Source organism: Opisthocomus hoazin, chromosome 4 (assembly GCF_030867145.1).
Source record: "Opisthocomus hoazin isolate bOpiHoa1 chromosome 4, bOpiHoa1.hap1, whole genome shotgun sequence".
NCBI classification, from domain to species: domain Eukaryota; kingdom Metazoa; phylum Chordata; class Aves; order Opisthocomiformes; family Opisthocomidae; genus Opisthocomus; species Opisthocomus hoazin.
In genome coordinates this window covers 88,223,929-88,243,333 of record NC_134417.1, presented here as the reverse complement: position 1 = coordinate 88,243,333, position 19,405 = coordinate 88,223,929, and the positions used below count along the sequence as shown (strand labels likewise).

General features: G+C 44.1%; 1 protein-coding gene across 1 annotated transcript in view; it reads left to right on the top strand.

Annotated features, from left to right (window-relative positions):
- SCN5A (sodium voltage-gated channel alpha subunit 5) overlaps window positions 1-19,405 on the top strand; it is a 227,032-nt gene that overhangs the window by 104,664 nt on the left and 102,963 nt on the right. The window contains exons 12-14 of the mRNA XM_075419829.1: window positions 1,063-1,464; window positions 11,167-11,299; window positions 17,389-17,627. Coding sequence (XP_075275944.1) covers window positions 1,063-1,464; window positions 11,167-11,299; window positions 17,389-17,627 — 774 coding nt within the window. The remainder of the gene's footprint in view (window positions 1-1,062; window positions 1,465-11,166; window positions 11,300-17,388; window positions 17,628-19,405) is intronic.

Below are 19,405 nucleotides of genomic sequence, written 5' to 3'. Positions count from 1 at the left end.
CTGGTTTTTGCACTCTTCCTTGTAGCAGTGTCACAAAATAGCATCATTACGTAACTCCGTGGTGTGGCCTACAGTGCGAAATGAAATCAGGCTTCATTTGGTTTGTCTGGTTCGTGGATGCTGTGTGGATCTGACCTCTCTTTATGTATACTTGGCTCATGAGGAAGTTCTGAAGAAACTGGAAATTCTGTACAGGCCATAAAATCAAAAGTATGTTCTGCCTAAATGCTCTTATTCCAATAATTTCCTCTCCATATATGAAGGAAGGGGATAGACTTGAATTCCTTCTGCATTTTCTGAACATCCTTTTTACTCTGCCAAGGTTCATGTGTGTTTAGTGCTTGGCTACGTCTTGCTGATACTCAGTCAGTGTTGCACTCTCACTAGCTGGCATCAGAGTGGATCATCAAGGCTGATGTTTGGGTGTGAGGGAAACTGCTGTGTACTGAGGATACCTACCCCTTAAAGAAGCTACATGCACTGGGATAATCATTCTACAAACTGATAAACCATATCCCTCTTCTTGCTCTTTTTTTTTTTCCTTTATCACCTTCTTCCGTCGTATTCTGCTTCTTCTTCTTCTTCCCCTTCTTCTCATTTTCCCTGCAGTTCATTTCCTGCCCTATTTCTTTATCTCTTCTTCTCCTAATTCAACGTTCCTTCCCTAGCTGTTATCAAGATGTGTGATAATGCAGTGAGCTGGAGCTGGATCCCCTTCCCTGCTCCTGTCTTCCATTCCTTGTGCTGCCTTCCCAGGTCTGTTAGCATGTATTGATGGGGAGGGAGTAGAAGCAATGCGAGTTTGACACTACGAGGCGAATGCCACCTTGACCCTTCCTATTTCAGTACATCTTTAACTGTCAAGTATTACACAAACACCTAATGGCTAGATGACTATTCAACCTCTTAACTTTGTGAAAGTTGAATACGTGTAATTAGATCTTTCTCTGAAGCACTTGATTTAAAATGGAACTTACTGCTCTCCCAGACCTTCCTCGCTCCTGAAAACATGTTGCAAAATGTTGTTTCTCTTTCCCCTTTTTCCTTTCTGGGGGTTTCTAGACTCTCCTTGGCATTAGTTATGGTCCCAGTGCAAACTTGGTGAAGCGCAGAACCAGCCACGGAAGCATATTCAGTTTCCGACTCCGTGGCAGAGACACTGGCTCCGAAACAGATTTTGCCGATGATGAGATCAGCACTGCTGGGGAAAATGAAAGCCACCGGGGCTCTCTCTTAATTCCAAGATCTGGGAGGCGTCCGAGCGTGCAAAGTCAAGTGAGCCATAGTTCTCACCCTACTACTCCCAACTACACCCAGACGGGCAAAAGGAACAGCTCAGTGGATTGCAATGGTGTGGTTTCCCTGATAGGAGGAGGCACCGGGGCACTCAACCCAGACCCTACTTGTCCTGCAGGGTTACTGCTCCCCCCAGTTATTATGGAAAAACCTGGGACAGGCGACCTGGTGAGTACTTTATAACTTTTGTATGTGATTCACGCTCTTGTTTCCTTCTAAATGTTGTTGGAGATTGCTATAATTGATGTGCGTGATAGGCGGTCTGCAGTGAGAAACCCAGACCCAGCATCCGAGGCAGAGTGGGAAGACAAAGGGCTGACTCCCACAGCAACGTGTGTCTAGTGCTGCGCAAGAGAGGTTCATGACTTCTGTTGAGACTTACTCTTCAGAACTGGCTGGAGGCAAATACCTAAATCTTGGGTTTGATATGAATTTTATTTTCTTGTAGGGACATTTTTAAGTTGGTTTCTTTTGACATTTGAATATCTGACATTTGTCTGGTGGCTAGAAAATCATGGTTTTAAAATGATTCAGTGTGAGTCTTACCATCTGGAGACTGCTTTTTCTCCCACTGGTTGCTATCTGTTTGCATCTAACCTCTAGTCTTCTGCATAGCTACTTGTGGAGGACTGCTCTTACAGTCCAAAAGTGGTTCCCCAAGGAGTTTAGCATCCAGCTCAAATAATGCCCAAGAAAGATGAGCAGATGATCAACAGACTTCAAGCCTTTTGTATATTGCCAGGATCTTTGTTGCAAAGCATCATAGCTGCAAAACATTTAAGAAGGCTGCACATTAAACTATGAAGACGGATACCATTACAACCCGAGGATGAATTCACTCAGAAAACCATGAGCTATTTCCAAATGAGGTGGTTTGGAAATAGCTGCTACACAAGCAGGACAATTTGGACAGGTTGACAGTTTGATATGGTGGGAATTTATCTCTTTTAATGTAGTCTACATTGGAACTCATTACTCTCCACAGTCTTTAAAGCAACAGAGTCACTACAGTCAGTGTGGGGAGGATTTACTTCATCTTAAAAATTTAAATTGGGTCAGAATAATCTCTCTCCCTAAAAGTGCCTCTTTCTGTTCACTTTAACTAGAAGGGGAGCCCAAGGTGAACAACTGTGTTGCACATGTCTGGAGTCAGGTGCATGAAATCTACTCAGAGTAACAAGGTGCCAAAACTGGGTTACATTGATGGGGAAATAAGCAAATGTGATTCTAACATGTAGTAGGCAAGGTATTTCCTGAAGACAAAGGTGAGTGAGACGGATCCCAGCCACTGTGTCAGATTATCAGTACATTGAGAAGTAGCTTTTTTTCTTTAGAGCCAGGCAGCTTCTTCCCTTTCAAGCTTCGAATTGAATTTTTTTCCTCACCTATCTGGGCATTCCCTGTAGTCCTGCAAATAGACTCTCACACTGTCCGTGAGAGGAGGGGCTGTGCTGCGCGTGGGAAGCTGGGTGGTGTGAGAATTATCTGTTTTGTTGACAGTTTTGAGGCTGTTGCTGCTTGGTCAGAAGTTCACACCTTCGTGCATTTAGGACTTTGGTACTCCCATTCTTGCTCTCTGCAGATAAGCAAGGCTGGTTCTGAGAGCAGTCGCTAGACAGCTGAGCAGCAGAGACACCATTTGTACATAGTGGAGTTTTACTGGACTTAGCTTGGTGCAAAAAAAAGCTGTGCATTAAAGGGACTGTGGAAGAGAGTTTGTGCACCTGTTTAAAAGAAAAATAACTCAACAAAAGTAGAAAGGCTTCAGCAGATGGGCAGTGGATGTCCCCCTTTTCTCTGTAAGGAAAGCAGCTCTGCGGGCTGATGAGGCTCTCCCAGTTGTCAGAAAAAGCTTAACAAAGCATAAGAGCACTCAACCTTTCACAGCAAATATTGGTATTTTACAGAATTGGGCCCTGAGAAGACAGGGAGGCTTTGAGCTCTGCTGGCCTTTCTTTTCCTTTGCCAGCCTCCTGCCTTTTAAAAAAAGGGATTTTGAAAATTAAACGGCCCGGGTGGGTGAGCTCACTTGGCAGTTCCCTGGTCATCTAGGAAATATCACCCAGGCACTATAGTAACAGACACTCATTCAGTGACGCACTGTGAAGGATGTTGTGTCTTCTGCTAAACAGGTTTGGTATCTAATCTATCCAGAAAATGCGAGCTGGAGTTAAAAGCTAATTGGCAAGAAGCCCAATGCTGTACAGATGTATTCGCTACAGCAACCATAAGTGCTGGGCACAAACATGCAGCCTCAGCTGTGGAGTGCAGGCAAAAAGAAACGGCGAATCCGGCACCTCAGTGTGCTTGGAGACAAGTCAACACAATTCTGGACTTCGTGTTGGATTATTTTTGTCTTTTTCTGGTTAATATTTGAAGTTGAGTTTGTTCTTTTTTAGCATCTCTGGCTTCTTTTTATAGTCTCTTGATGTGTCTGGGGAACGCAAAAGAAAGATGTTGCAGGGTGAAGTTGAAGTTATCTCATTAACCCCACTCACTCTGCTGCTGTTACATATGTTGTACAAGTGTAAGCCCATGGTGAAAAAAGAGCCACTTGTCCTATCTGTTGTGTCTTCCCTGAACAAGAATTGAAGGACCAGTCCATGAAAAGGCGTCACTGCAATATGCATTAAGCCCCGACTTGCAGCTTCCTGAGGTGTAAGAGTGGCTTCACTGATGTAAACGCAGTGTCTGCAGTGATGGATCTGGCAAAGCACATTCTGCAGCATTAGGTTTTGAAGATGCTTTTATTTAAGTCCCTCTGTGGTGCTCAGTAGTATCAGATAAGCATAACACAGACCTGTCTGATTGCTACTGAGGGGTGAGACTGCTGAATTCTGGTTTGGGGAAAGCCTGGAAAAGCACTTCTGATTTAAAAGACAGAGTAAATATCAAACAAGATCTGACCATCTCTGGTTTGGAGTTTCCAACCTGCAGCCTTTGGGCAGACCATAGTTTCAGCAGATGTTTTCAAACTGGCCTCTCCTAAGGTTTCTCAGGGATAGCACACAAGGTCACTAGCCACTTCTGAGAGATTTATCCTGATCAGTTTTAGCAACATTCAGCCTGAAGATATTACCCCAGGCAAAGTAGTTGCGACCATGATAAACAACTTTCCTGCTTTTGTGTCACTGCAGCTTCTACACCCCATCCCAGCCAAGGGCCATTTGCCCACAGGAATGGCTGCGGGTGGCAGCTGAGCTGACATGAAGGCATCAGTGTAGCTTGTGCCCTCGCCCATGAGAGGGGTGGATGCAGTAGATTATCCCACTATTCAGGCTGCTGGCTCAGATGAGGGGTCTCCTGCCACTTGGCTGCAGAAGAACATGTAAGCTAAAAAAGCCAGTTTCAAATGCTCTTCAGATGGCCCTGGCTGTTTGGAACAGATGGATGTGAGTGTGTTTCCGTTAGAAACCAAGTGTGCTTGCACTTTCCATCTCCTCCCCCTAATCCCTAAATACAGCTAGTGAAACAGGAGATATTTCAAATAATCTCTGTGGATGGTGCTTAGGCCCCTTGGTCTTGTCAGCTGGGGTAGTCTGGCTGGTCAGCAGGCTTGTTGGCCGTGGACAGCATGGTCCATGCAGAATGGCATCCGTCCATGCAGTCTTCTGCATCAAAGAGGTCCTGCCAAATCACCAGGGGCTTCAGCTCACGGCCTGAGCAAGAGGAGGGACAAATTAGCCTCTGCAAGGAACCCATGCATCTCTGAACACTTTGCTACACCCATTGATGTTCCCGTGCCTCAGAAGAGCACCCATAAGGAGTGGTAGTGGTGTTGTTGGGGAGCTGTTCTTGGCAGCACAGAGGGTTACACTGTTCCAGACAGAAAGCTCTCTGAGGTCATATGAAGAGCAAAGTAGTGCAATATGAAAGTAGGATCTGCAGATGCCCTCCACAAAGGTGGCTCTGGGTCTGGCAGTCTTCGCCTGGATGTGAAGAGCAACAGGCGTTCACATCTGAAGGGTGCAGGGAGCTCGTCCCAGGAAACTCGGGGTAAGTCCTAGCCACTCTTCTGGAAATCTCCGGTGTGTCCTGCAGAAGACTGAATCAGCGCTTGCCCTGTTCTCCTACCAGCTTTCTTCAAATAGTGCAGCTGCTGATTTCATCTAACTTACCCCACTGTAAATAAGACACAAGCAGGACCTGGTGACTATGCTGAAAGTCCTAGTTATTTTTGGTTTGGCCAGAGGCTGAGAAGTTTGAAAAATTATAGATTTTGATGCTCTTGCTGATTGCTGGGCTGAGAGTTTGGGCTTTTGCTCATTTTAGAGAAAGTCTATACCTTAAGTAAGTAATTTCAGGGCACACTACAAACGAAAGTTTCTGCACATTCCAGTAGTATTTGTTTGTAGCTATGTGCTGCTCTGTTGTGTCCTGGTTATTTAAGAGGTTAGAATAACATCTCCCTTCAAAAGATATTGATCTATTTGAATGGAATTGGATAAAGTTAATGAGCTGCTATCTGGAGCTCAATTTATCCACAGGATCTGATGAGGATGAGTAAGATGTCACCTCTGGTTGTCAAGAATTACTGAAAGGTTCAAAAATACACATGACAGCATCCCCTCTTGCCTCCTAAAGTAAACTGGAGCCCTTTCTATAACTCTGCAGGGATGTCACAGGGGTTTTTAGTTTAGCCTGACATGGCAATTATTTTGGAGATTAGAAGTAGCAGAGAAAAGGACATGGAACTGAGGAGGTGGTTGTCTACAAGTAGGTGGCTGGCTCTTAGCCCCACTTCTTTGTTCTCACCCCCTCGCCAGAGCTTCCCATCATCGCAGGAAATGAGCAGGGCCACCCATGACATGGCTTTGGGATGGGCAGTGAGGTGGAGACTGGGGCTACCCGGGGTCTCCCTATTGCACGTACAACCTTTCCTGAATTTCCTGAATTTCTTCTTGGTTGCACCTTTTTTTTTCTTTTTTTTTTGATTAAGGAAACTAGAATGCCAAGTATTTCTAGCTTGGCAGGAGTCAAAACTACTGGGGAGTGAGCCCTGAAGAAAGGTCAGGCTGCTTATCAAGGTGCCGAACTAAGGATTTAGCTTATCTTTCCATAAACTTTTTTTGTCTTTTTTATAAAAAAAAAACAACACATGGCTTTTGTTCTTGCTAAGCATAAAACTGTTTTGCTGACTACGTTAGTTCGAGGTTTTTTTGTTGACCCTAAAACCGCCCCGAGGTAAAATTTCTTTTTTCCCCCTCCTTGCTTTGCCACGGGACTGGTGAAAAGGCAAAGTGTTAGCAGTTTCCGTGTTCAGAAAAAAAGGTCAACAAAATAAGTCATCCAAAAACCGCCACCAATAAGTCATATGGATGAAAGTCATCTAGCCCTCTGCCGCTGTCGCACAGAGAGTAGTCACCGCGGCTCTGGTTTCTGCTTATTTCAAACTTTGCTTTAGCACATCCTAAGTGTAAATCATTCAGATTTGACGCAAATATTGCAAGCTGTTCCAGTTCACAGTGCATCTCTTTAAATAATCAAGTATCCACACAATTCAATGGCTTCTTTGTAAAGCTGTGCGCTATTATGATCACTTTCAATCTCATTAAATATTTCTGCTAGTGTGCCTTACTGGGTCCATTGTTCATGGTGTGGCCTGTCCACCTCTTTTTATGCTTGAAAAGATTTTTACTCTACAAGGAAAATTAAACCGGTCCCGGTTCCCAAATGTGGTCCTTAAAATGCTGCCATGTATAAGCCCATCTTCACATAACTGGTTTGACATAGGTCAGAACTGTAGGCACTCAGGAGAAGTTAATTCTGCAGTATTATGCATCCTTATTTACATGTAAATTACTGAATAGTATATTTGTCCCTATAGAATGTAGCTAATCCAAAGGAGAAACATTTCCAGTCAATCAAGGAGCAACACAAATAATCTTGTCCTGCTGGTGGTGCCTGTGTTTAACACCGCTGTGATTTCTCATCTGGATCCTAAAGAGACTCCTTGAATAACTGTAGGGATTGTTGTTATTGTTGATTAATTTCTACAGAAATATAAGTAGGATGAATAACTGGGCCCGTGTATATTCTCTCTGTAATAATGCCTTTATGCTGCCTTATTTGTCCAGTTCCTGGAACTGCTCTCTATCTCAGAGTGCAAAAACTGCCAGTTCCCTGCGTAACTATTAGCTATCTCTGTTCTAAAACCAATAATAATAAACTCTCTCATATATCTATTCTTTACAAAGAACAAAAACTCATAAACTTCCTTAAGTAACATCAATAATTTTAAGCAATTCACCTGGATGGAAACTTCCTTTCCTGGAAGAATATTTTACAGTAAATTGCAAGATGACTATGTGATATTTTACTGCTCTGTTGGGAAAGAGACCACATCCTCCTGTGAGAGCACAGGAGCATTCCTTACATCCCAACACTGCCTGCCAGACACAGTGTCCTGGCTCTGGGGATGAACCTCTGCTGTGTGTCTGCTGCCGAGTGGCTGGCTGGGAGCAGTGGGCTGCGGGATCTGCTCTCTAATGTGGGCATGAGCAGCTGGGCGGGTGGGCAGCTATCACACGCGGTAGCATTGGCTCTGAATGCAGGCCAGCAGCAAATTGCACCACCTTGCCCCTCCAGAGATGAAAGTAGGAAGATGGGGACTAGGAAGGAAGAAAGCATCTCTGCTTTGGTGAGACCCCCCAGGAGTCCTCCATCCAGCTCTGGAGCCCTCAGCACAGGGAAGACATGGACCTGTAGGAACGGGGCCAAAGGAGGCCACAACAATGATCTGAGGGCTGGAACACCTCTTCTATAAGGAAAGGCTGGGAGAGTTGGGGCTGTTCAGCCTGGAGGAGAGAAGGCTCCTGGGAGAGCTTAGAGTAGCCTGCCAGTACCTGAAGGGGCCTGCAAGATAGCTGGAGAAGGACTTTTTACAACGGCAGGTAGTAATAGGACAAGGGGCAATGGCTTTAAACTGAAAGAGGGTAGATTTAGATTAAATATAAGAAAACAATTCTCTGTTACGAGGGTGGTGAGGCCCTGAAACAGGTTGCCCAGGGAATCTGTGGCTGCCTCCTTCCTGGCAGTGTTCAAGGCCAGGTTGGACGGGACTTTGAGCAACCTGATCCAGTGGAAGGTGTCCCTGCCCATGGCAGGGGGTTGGAATGAGATGTTCCATAAGGTCCCTTCCAACCTAAACCATTCTATGATTCTAAGGATCCATGCACATGTCTCCTTCAGAAATACCGCTTTGCAGGTGGAAGATGGCACACTGCAAACAGTCCCCTTGACTCCTGAAGTCTTGAGGACCACTTACCGTGACACAGGTAGCAGGACTCAGGATGCTGGGCTGGAAAGAAAAATAGAGTGCCTTAAAAACATTTTTAGTTTGGGAATATCACATCAAACCTTTTTTTTTTGTGAAGGATACACTCAGCCTGTTTGACTCAGACTTTTTCTATGCCCTGGTTCAGCTGAATCAAAAAATAGGAAGAATGAATCTCTGAATGTTTTTCCTTCAACTTTTTACCTCTACAGTGAATTCTTTTTTCACCTGTGAATAAAAGGTGGCTTTCAGATAAAGGCCACCAACCCATAACTTCTGCAAACGCACTTTCTGCATGCATAGGATTACAGTATCTTTCTTGGCAGTCAGAAAACTGGGACTTCTGGGGATGTGGTTGTATAAAGACATGCTACTGATATGTCCTAAGCATTGGGTCAGATGGGATGGGAAGATGGTACAGTTTAAAAATAGTTAGATGATCCAGAAGAATGTGAAATTTGAGGTTTTCTTATGGTTCATTCTACAGACAGAGGGAACTGGAAGACTTGGGGTTTTATTTGGCTTTTTTTTCATTATTCTTTGCTTTTCCTTTTTTAGTTTATTCTGCTTAGGAATTTATCTGCCTCATGTTTTTTATCTCCTTGTCTAGTTACTTCTTTACAGTCCCATGTATTTGTTATGTACTTCAAAATGGTGTGAATGATTCTGCAATTTGTGGACGTTTTCTTCATTAATAAAACATTTGTTATTTCTTTGTTTTTTATTGGACGTCTTTGAGGTGAAAGGAATCAAGCAATCTAATGCATCTGAAATACCATTCCCAGCTTCCCCAGCTTCTAAGCCAAGGGTAGAGTGATTTCATGTTATGTTGTGCACAAGTAGGAGTCTCTGAATAGTTTCTGATTACACCCGTCCTTTTGAGATGACTGCTTCAGTAACTCAATGGACAACGAGCCAACTGTTTTAATAAAATAGAATATTTTAGGGAAAAAAAAAGAACCATTTTGAAACTTTACTGCTTTCCTGGCTTAGCTAATGTTTTAAGTGCTTGCTTTAGAAGTCCTTACTCTTCTCTGGTCTTGCAGTGATTGCTATTTTTAACTGCAGTACTTTGAAGTAACCTGGGACCAGTATCCCGGCTATCATTTTCAGTGTCAGCCAGTGGCCAAATGGCTTTGTCCATTGCGACCATCTGACAAGGGGATGTCCCCTGCACTGCCTTTCTTGAAAACCAGTTTCAATAGAGAAATGGCGAAGAGGAGGGATCCTGAGACCCTCCGGGTGCATGTCCCAGGCACAGGCAGCAGAGCTGTGGAGCTGCTGCCCATGGCTCGTCTCGGTTGGTATCCTGGGCGCTGCTCGAGATGGTTAGGATCATTTCAGACCCAAGTGATGAGAGAAGATCTGGAAAACTGAATCTGGTTCCTGTAGCTCATTTGACTGTGGAGAACCAAAATCAGCTACTCTGGCATCTGTATAAACCAGGGGTTATAATCTTCACAGGTATTTCTTCTCCTTTCATATTTCTTTGAGCTAGGTTGCAAAAGCCATTCCCATCTACCTACAGTGCATCTCACTCACTTACGTGGTGTCTTGGACCTCACAGTCTGTACACTTGGAGGAGCAGGACAGGGGCTGTTTCAACATTTATTTTGGAAGACTGAGTGTCTTGACCAGGAGGTCTGTGACAAAGAATGGCATTGAACTTGGCTTTCCCAGATCCTTACACCTCAACCACCACCTTTCCTTCTACCTATGGGAGGGCTGGAGGAATGAAGCAAGCAGGATTTGTCTATGTATGCAGTGGGAGCTTGTAACATCTTGCTCCTGTGAGATGACAATATAAAGTATTTAATACGATGTGTGTCTGCAGCTATACTGTATTTCTGGCTGACTTCGGAAACCCAAGCCTTCAAAAAGCATAAAACTAATTTAAAATTAAACATTAAAAAAAAGACAGTTTGGGAGTTCTATTTTTCTGGGTTTTGATTTCTTTGGTGGGTTTTTTTTAAACTTTTCCTTGAGGAACATGAGAACGAGAGAGTTTGGGTTATTTTTTATTTTTTCCTGTGAAAAAATAAGCTAAGATTCTCTCCTAATTACCGAGCTTCAGAATCTGTGACACCAAAGATCACTAGATGACAATATGTTCCTGAGATTTGGCAGTGTTTCAGAACAAGAAAAAACATGTGTTGAGGAGTCAGTTTGCTTGGTACGATATCAGGGGCCTGTAATGGAGCTGTTACCCACGCCCCTTTTCCTTTTCTAGCAGTATAATTAAACAGTTAACACACTTCAGAAATAATGGAATAATTAATGTAATTAAGCAGGGCTTCTTCATGAGCAAAAAGCATGATAAAGCAGCACTGCCGTTTCTCTGGCATCAGAAGTGTCCCTTTATTTTCACCTGCATCTTTCACCTGTTTACATGAAGGTAAAGGGCAAAGCAAAGATTCCAAAACTGCCCAAAAGTGCCATTTTCCAAAGCAGTACCGCATCAGCATGCGTCCAATTGGGAAATCGGTGAGCTTTGGACTTTTTAAATGGGAGGAATAGTGCTCAGGCAATGTTGAAATGCTACCCCATATCTGCCTTGTTTTTATTCTGCTGATGCAATGTGTTCATTTAAACAGACCTCTCCCTCGGATGAGGCAAGCAAGAAGCAGCTTTTAATGCCCCACCGCCCGTCGGTGGACCACTCGGATGAGCCTTTTCAGAGGCAGAGAGCAGTGAGCGCTGTCAGCATCATCACCAGTGCCCTGGAAGGTAAGGCACATGTTTAGTTCCTCGAACTTTAGTTCCTCCAGGGAACTACAGGCCGGTCAGCCTTACCTCCATCCCGGGAAAGGTGATGGAGCAGCTTATCCTGGAGGCCATCATCAAGCAAGTGGAAGAAAAGAAGGTTATCAGGAGTAGTCAGCATGGATTCACCAAGGGGAAATCATGCCTGACCGATCTAATAGCTTTCTACGATGACATGACTGGCTGGGTAGATGAAGGGAGAGCCGTGGATGTTGTCTACCTTGACTTCAGCAAGGCTTTCGACAGAGTCTCCCATGATATCCTCCTAGGGAAGCTGAGGAAATATGGACTGGATGAGTGGTCGGTGAAGTGGATTGAGAACTGGCTGAATGGCAGAACTCAGAGGGCTGTCGTCAGCGGCGCTGAGTCTAGTTGGAGGCTGGTAACTAGTGGTGTCCCTCAGGGGTCAGTACTGGGCCCAGCCTTGTTTAACTTCTTCATCAACGACCTGGAGGAAGAGTTAGAATGTATCCTCAGCAAGTTTGCTGATGACACCAAACTGGGAGGTGTGGTAGATACACCAGAAGGCTGTGCTGCCATTCAGCGTGACCTGGATAGGCTGGAAAGCTGGGCAGAGAGGAACCTGATGAAGTTCAACAAAGGCAAATGCAGGGACCTGCACCTGGGGAGGAACAACCCCATGCACCAGTACAGGTTTGGGACGGACCTGCCAGAGAGCAGCTCTGTGGAGAGGGACCTGGGTGTCCTGGTGGACGACAGGTTAACCATGAGCCAGCAGTGTGCCCTGGCTGCCAAGAAGGCCAACGGGATCCTGGGGTGCATTAAGAGGAGTGTGGCCAGCAGGTCGAGGGAGGTTCTCCTTCCCCTCTACACTGCCCTAGTGAGGCCTCATCTGGAGTACTGTGTCCAGTTCTGGGCTCCCCAGTTCAAGAAAGATGAGGAGCTACTGGAGAGAGTCCAGTGGAGGGCTACGAGGATGGTGAGGGGACTGGAGCATCTCTCCTACGAGGAGAGGCTGAGGGAGCTGGGCTTGTTCAGCCTGAAGAAGAGAAGGCTGCGAGGGGACCTAATATATACTTACAAATATCTGAAGGGTGGGTGTCAGGAGGATGGGGCCAAGCTCTTTTCAGTGGTGCCCAGCAACAGGACAAGGGGCAATGGGCACAAACTGAAGCACAGGAAGTTCCGTCTGAACATGAGGAAGAACTTCTTCCGTCTGAGGGTGACGGAGCACTGGAACAGGCTGCCCAGGGAGGCTGTGGAGTCTCCTTCTTTGGAGATATTCAAGGCCCGCCTGGACAAGGTCCTCTACAGTCTACTGTAGGTGACCCTGCTTCGGCAGGAGGGTTGGACTAGATGACCCACAGAGGTCCCTTCCAACCCCTACCATTCTGTAATTCTGTGATTCTGTGATTCTGTGACTTGAAACTATAGGCATGTTGACTGGCAGGAACAAGTAAGACAGAAGATACTAATATTGAACTCTTGTGATTTTGCAAGCAGGCATTGTATATCGTTATTGCAACCCCTACAATACAGGTGAAGCTGTAACAGAAGGCAATATAATCACTGTCTTACCTGTGGACTTGTAAAAATCCTTGCAAAATGCTGGCCATCAAAGTCAGATCTGCTTATATTTTGTTCCCCTTTGGCATTTGATTTACACAGGGCTAATGGAGACACAGGGTAGTGGAGCATCAGACTGTTTGGGTGACTGTACGTACATTTCTATTTCATCTCTCTGGAGCTGATGTGAAGCCTGGCATGTGCAGTCACCAGCTACGTGCAGAACGCAGAATCATAGAATGCTTTGGGTTGGAAAGGACTTTTAGAGGTCATCTAGCCCAACCCCCTGGCAGTGAGCCGGTATATCTTCAACTAGACCAGGCGGCTCAGAGCCCTGTCCAACCCAGCCTTGAATGTTTCCAGGGATGGAGCTTCCACTACTTCTCTGGGTAACCTGTGCCAGGGTTTCACCACCCTCATGGTTAAAAATTTCTTCCTTATATCCAGTCTAAATCTACCCTCCCTTAGTTTAAAGCCATTGCTCCTTGTCCTATCGCTACAAGCCCTGCTGAAAATATTTTGCCCATCTTATCTGTAGGCCCCTTCAGGTACTGGCAGGCTGCTCTAAGGTCTTCCCGCACCCTTCTCTTCTCCAGGCTGAACAGCCCCAGCTCTCTCAGCCTGTCCTCATCAGAGAGGTCTTTCAGCTCTTAGATCATCTTTGAGGCCCTCCTCTGGTCCTGCTCCAACAGGTCCATGTCCTTCTTGTGCTGGGGACTCCAGAGCTGGATGCAGTACTCCCGGGGGGGTTCTCACCAGAGCAGAGCAGAGGGGCAGAATCACCTCCCTCGACCTGCTGGCCACACTTGCCTTGATGCAGCCCAGGGTACGGTTGGCCTTCTGGGCTGCGAGCACACATTGGTGACTCATGTCCAGCTTTTCACCCACTAGTACCCCCAAGTCCTTCTTGGCAGGGCTGCTCTCAATCCCCTCATCCCCCAGCCTGTATTGATAGCAGTGGTTGCCCCTACCCAGATGCAGAACCTTGCACTTGACCTTGTTGAGCTTCATGAGGTTCACACGGGCCCACCTCTCCAGCTTGTCCAGGACCCTCTGGATGGCATCCCGTCCTTCTGGTGTGTCAACTGCACCACTCGGCTTGGTGTCATCTGCAAACTTGCTGAGAGTGCGCTCGATCTCACTAAGTCATTGATGAAAATGTTAAACAGCACCGGTCCCAGGACGGACCCCTGAGCGACACCACTTGTCACTGGCATCCGCTTGGACATCGAGCCATTGACCACTACCCTCTGTCTGCAACCTTCCAACCAATTCCTTAGCCACCTAACAGTCCACCCATCAAACCCATATCTCTCCAATTTAGAGAGAAGGATGTTGTGAGGGACTGTGTCAAAGGCTTTACAGAAGTCCAGATAGATCACATCCATAGCTCTTCCCTTGTCCACTGATCTAGTCAACTTCCCAGTTGTGGGGGATGAAAGTTTCCTCCTTGCAGAGCAGCTAGTGGAGCATGGCAGTTTGATGGGTGTTTGAATCCCACCATGAAATTTAAGGATGCTCAAAGGACCCTTTTGTCCACTCAAAGATTTATTAGCAAATTTTTTCATTGCTTATTAGGCTTCTTATTAGGTGCAGGAGATTCCCCTTCCTTGTCTTTCTATACATGGGAGCATTGCATTTCCTTTTCACAAATTTATCGATACCAAGACAACAACTCATGGCAAGACATCACATTTCTAGACTCTCTACGTGCAGCATAAAAGGGCTTCTTACAGTTCCTCAAATCTCCTATATCATAAACTGAGACAAGATAGGAGGAGGCAACTAAGAGTATAGAAAAACGTCTGTCAAGAACGCAGTGTGGAGCAAGAGATATTTTGGATTCTCCTGCAGCCCTATTCTCTGTGTTACTGGTGAACAGGAAGACAAGGCAATATGGAGGGACTTCTCTGGGAGATGCGTCACAGAAAGGGACTGGACCTAGCTCTTTGGATACAGCCCAGAGTGTAACCACAAACCCCTTCTTCTTCCTCAGCTTTTTACCATCTCCTGTGGTTATATTCAGCAGTATTCTGGCCAGAACAGATATATATATGCTTAAATAAATAAAGAGTTGTATTCTTCATAGGGAAATAATCACTTCGATGTATTCCAGTATTTAGTGTAGTCTGCAAAGCTTTTATTTGTTTTCTGTGGGGTTTTTAAACAATTAGCTTTGTGATTGATTTGCTTCTTTGTAATGTGTTAAGAATGCCTAAAAGGCCTGAGCTGGACTTCTGCTTATTTGTTTAATGGTGCTTTCTGTTACTTTTTACCACAGAAACAGAGACCATCAAGCCTAGGCTAACTCAGAGGATGTACATTTTTAGCCTCAGAAAACTGTTTCAATCCTTATCAAAGGTTTTATAACTCCCAGACTTTGATTAGTCACTGAAATTGCATACTTGTTAACAACAAGAGGAATATCAGATCAGAATAAAATGTATCACAGTCTTTAAGTATAATAATAGCTGCATGATTTGTGCCAAATTCTGTGACACAACCGGGAAACCTTTCCCCTTTAGTTACCTGGTTTTCGCTCTCAGCTCTTGAGTAGTCATCACCTGCCTGTTTTTCCCAGACTCTGCAAAGCCTTGAAGACAAAAAAGGACCTGATTTTTTTTTTAATTTAAAAATAAGAGGAAAAATACCTCCAACACAAACTTTGACTCTGTTTTTCTGACTTTTTTTTTTTAAACATTATAGAGTAACAGAAAAAAACAGTTGAGTGTGATTTTACTTTTCCTTTTGCAGATATCTTTCAAAAGCTATTAAATCTTCTGTGATTTCCAAGGGTGACCCATGGTGGGGAAAGGATGTGGATTCTTGATTGATTTAAGCCATTTTCATGCCACATCACTGCCAAAAGAGGATGTTCACACCTTCTCCTCCCCTTGCTGTGTTCCTGCAGTTTGATTAGACTGTACAACAATTGGTATTCAGCTAGATCAGCAAGCAGAACCAGCTCGCCCAGAAGGTCCAGGAGCACAAAAGCTGTCAAAAGGACAGAGAAATAACACGTGACTAAGTCTGAAAGGGATAAAATCACCCCTTTTAGCAACAACCTGGATTTAAAGGGGCTTGTGTCAAGTGTGGAGCCTCAGGGAAGAGAGTCAAAAGTTTAATGTGTGTCCATCATGAAGGTCCTGTAATTAATGATAGTGGAATAAGCAGAGTTATTTAGAAGTGATTATGAGGAGTATGGATATAGACAGACTTGTTCTTCTGGATTTACCTGGAAAATTAGGTCCTTTAGCAGATAACTGCCCCAAAATATTACTTTGAGGTGGGTTTCCACAAAAATGCAAAATTAGAACTTTGCATTGAAATTGTTTTTGGTTTGGATGGTTTTTACATTATTTTAGGCACTTATCTGTAAACCCTTTGTTTGGAGCCTGGAAAGACATAATTATTTCTTAGGAGAAATTTGATTTCCCAGAGACCTTGGAGCAGCATAGGTGTTCGTGCAAAACTTGAGCATGGAGGACACCATCCGATATTTTGAAAGCTTGCTAGAAGACACCTAATACCACAGTTCTACTGTCCAATGAAGGAAAATGCACAGAGAGTGCATCCTGGCTTGAGAGAGGTGGCTGTTTATAAATTGATTGAAATAATAGCCTTGGCTGAAGATTTCCTGTTATCAGTGCAAGTTCTAATTATATAGACTGAAACCGTTATACAGCATTCCATGCCCATAAAGGAATCAGAAAAGGAAATCATTAAGCAATTCCACTAATCATTATCATTCAGCCATTAACTGTCTTTTTTGTTTTTTCTTTTTCACCATTATATGCAAATTATACTTATGAAGCTATTTCAATTCCTTTGTGCTCATATAAAATGAACATATAAAAGTTGTATTTTAGGTAATGTTTAAAACGCACCTTTAAAAAGCACACTGGAGCTTTAGAGGCATTTTCAAACTGACTTATGCGCTCCCCTGATTTCTTATGTGGGCCTTGAAGAAGAAATCAGATGCTTAATGCCTTTTTGGATTGCACATCAAGATCAGAAACCCTATTGATAACCAGTGACGCTCTGGCTCTCAAGTGCTTAAATCAGCTCTAAATATTGGATTTAAGCTCTTTCATCTCTTAACCACTTTAAAACATATTGCTTAAGATAATTCTCAAATGGGAACTGGGAATGAAAAAATATATTCCAATATAAGTTAAAGAAAGTTAGTGTATTCTTGTCTGTTTGAGCTTGTCTAAATGGAAAGCAGAGTTAAAATCTGAGCCTAATACTGGGCTTTAGATCTTTAGTGTGATTCTCCCTTTTTGCTTGTGACACTTTTAAAAGGTTATTACTTTCAGAGTAGGTCACTGTCTGCTAAGTGCGGGTCAACTGGCAAAAACCCCAAAGAGTGTAATTTGCCAGCCTGTTAGGAAAGGAACATTTTTAGTCTAAAAAAAATCTGGGGGTAATTCAGGGGCCTTCCTCTATGTTATGAGTAATTTTAAGTGTTCTCTTGTCATATAACTCAGTGTGAATTGACTGTTGCTTTACTGCTTGTGACTTAGAGCTTGAGGAATCGCACCAGAAATGTCCTCCCTGCTGGAACCACTTTGCTGTTAAATTTCTCATTTGGGATTGCTGCCCACTTTGGCTTTTAATCAAGAAATTTGTCAAGTTTGTGGTAATGGACCCATTTACCGACCTCACCATCACCCTTTGCATTGTGCTGAACACGCTCTTCATGGCCTTGGAGCATTACAAGATGACGAAGGAGTTTGACCACATGCTTTACATAGGCAATTTGGTAAGTGGATGTGAATGTGAAGTGCTACCTGAGGAGTGTGTTTTCTGCTCTTTTAAAGTTTTGGCTGCGGCTTGGGAAGACCCCATTTTGATACGCTGTCAGCATTGCTTTATCTATGACATACTGAGCTAGTCCACATAGTCATCTCTTTCTGGGGATGAAGAGAAATGAATGAAGGACAAGTGTCTATTTTAGTTTAACTTATTCTAATGTTACTAGTTACCATTAAAGCCATGTTTCTGGACTGCTCCCAGTAGGTTTCTAGTTTGTATCAGTTTGAGAAAATTAGATAAGAGAAAGGTTAATAAGGTTTATTTGGGATTTCTTTTAAAGCAATGATAAGACATCAGTTCTTGGTGACTAATAGTGACTTCTAAGCTAAACAAAACCTACAGAAAGAAACACAGCAAGATCTTGGAGGGAAATAGAGTGGTGTTTGATCGCAGGTAGATATGTACGTGAGGAGGCACCTATGGTACCTTTTCCATACGTCTTGCTGTGCTTTCCTGCCTTGTCCAGCTGTGTGTGCTGGGTCCCATGCAAACCCCAGGGCAGAGGGGACATGGAGCAAAGCATGGCTGATGCTTCAAGGGGAAACAAAATGCTAGCTGGAGCAGCTGGGGAGAGAGCTGCAAAATAAGCAGAGACTGCAGTTCTCTGAGGAAAAGCAGAGTGACAGATCTACAGCCAAGCTGCAGGGACAGCAGAAAAGCCTTTCCAGAGGCGATACGGTACAATTCGTTAACAACCCAGGGGCCCACTAAAATTCTGCAGTTACTACAAAATGGAAGCTTTTTCTTTAATCGTCTTTCTCTGCTTATGTTTAAAAGTTACTGTAGTTTACTGCTTTAAAACTTAATGCTTAAAACCCCTTTAATTTAAGAACAGGCTGTATTGGAAAAGGCACATGCCATCTAGCTATGGTGTGGTGGAATTGCCCCTAGAGAGAAACCCTATAGGATCATAAGTAAGTCTGGAACACGCTATAGGATCATAAGTAAGTCTGGAACACCCTGGAACATGGGTGATGCTAAGTTTGCATTTGAGAAGCTCACAGTGAAGATGAGAAAAGCCCTTTATTTCTATAAAAATGAAGGCTGCAGTAGCTCAAAGTGGGATTCACCTTGCTTAGCTTTGGATATTTACAGCGTAGGAGTATCTGCCTGAGCCAGTTGTCTTTGTCTCCCTTTAAAGTCAACAGAAAGTAATGGACAATTTTAAGGCACAATAAATGTGATGTTTTAAAGATATTTACTTTAGGAGAAGGTGAACTATGTCCTGGAGGCTGGTGACTGTAGTGGCCATCAACTATAGTGGGAGGATGCAGAGACACTACAGATGTGATGTCTGCCTTAGTGAGACACATCCTATTCTGGCAGGTTTAGGTGGGTAGTAGCAATAAGCAGACATTTTGCATCAGTGCTAGAATATGTGGTACATCATGTATGGATTTTTTCTTTGCCCTGGTACTTGTTATTCTCAGCTCTGGTCCTCCTTGGGCAAGTTGAGCTGCTTCTCCTAGGTTGTGGGACCAGTCTCCAGTTTTTCAGCTGCTATGTCTTGGAAAATCTCTCTCTGTTGTTGTGCTAAGCGAAAATCTGTTTGGGTCTCTCTTGCTTCAGATCCATGCTCTTGCCCTGTGTGGAAAGCAGTAGATAAGAGCAGCTCAGAAAGTCATCTCACAGGACTACATCCAGCTCCACTTTGCAGCCAGCCTTCCTTGTTGCTGCTCAACAATTTGTGGGCTTCTGAGATGACTTTAAAAAAATCTTTGGGAC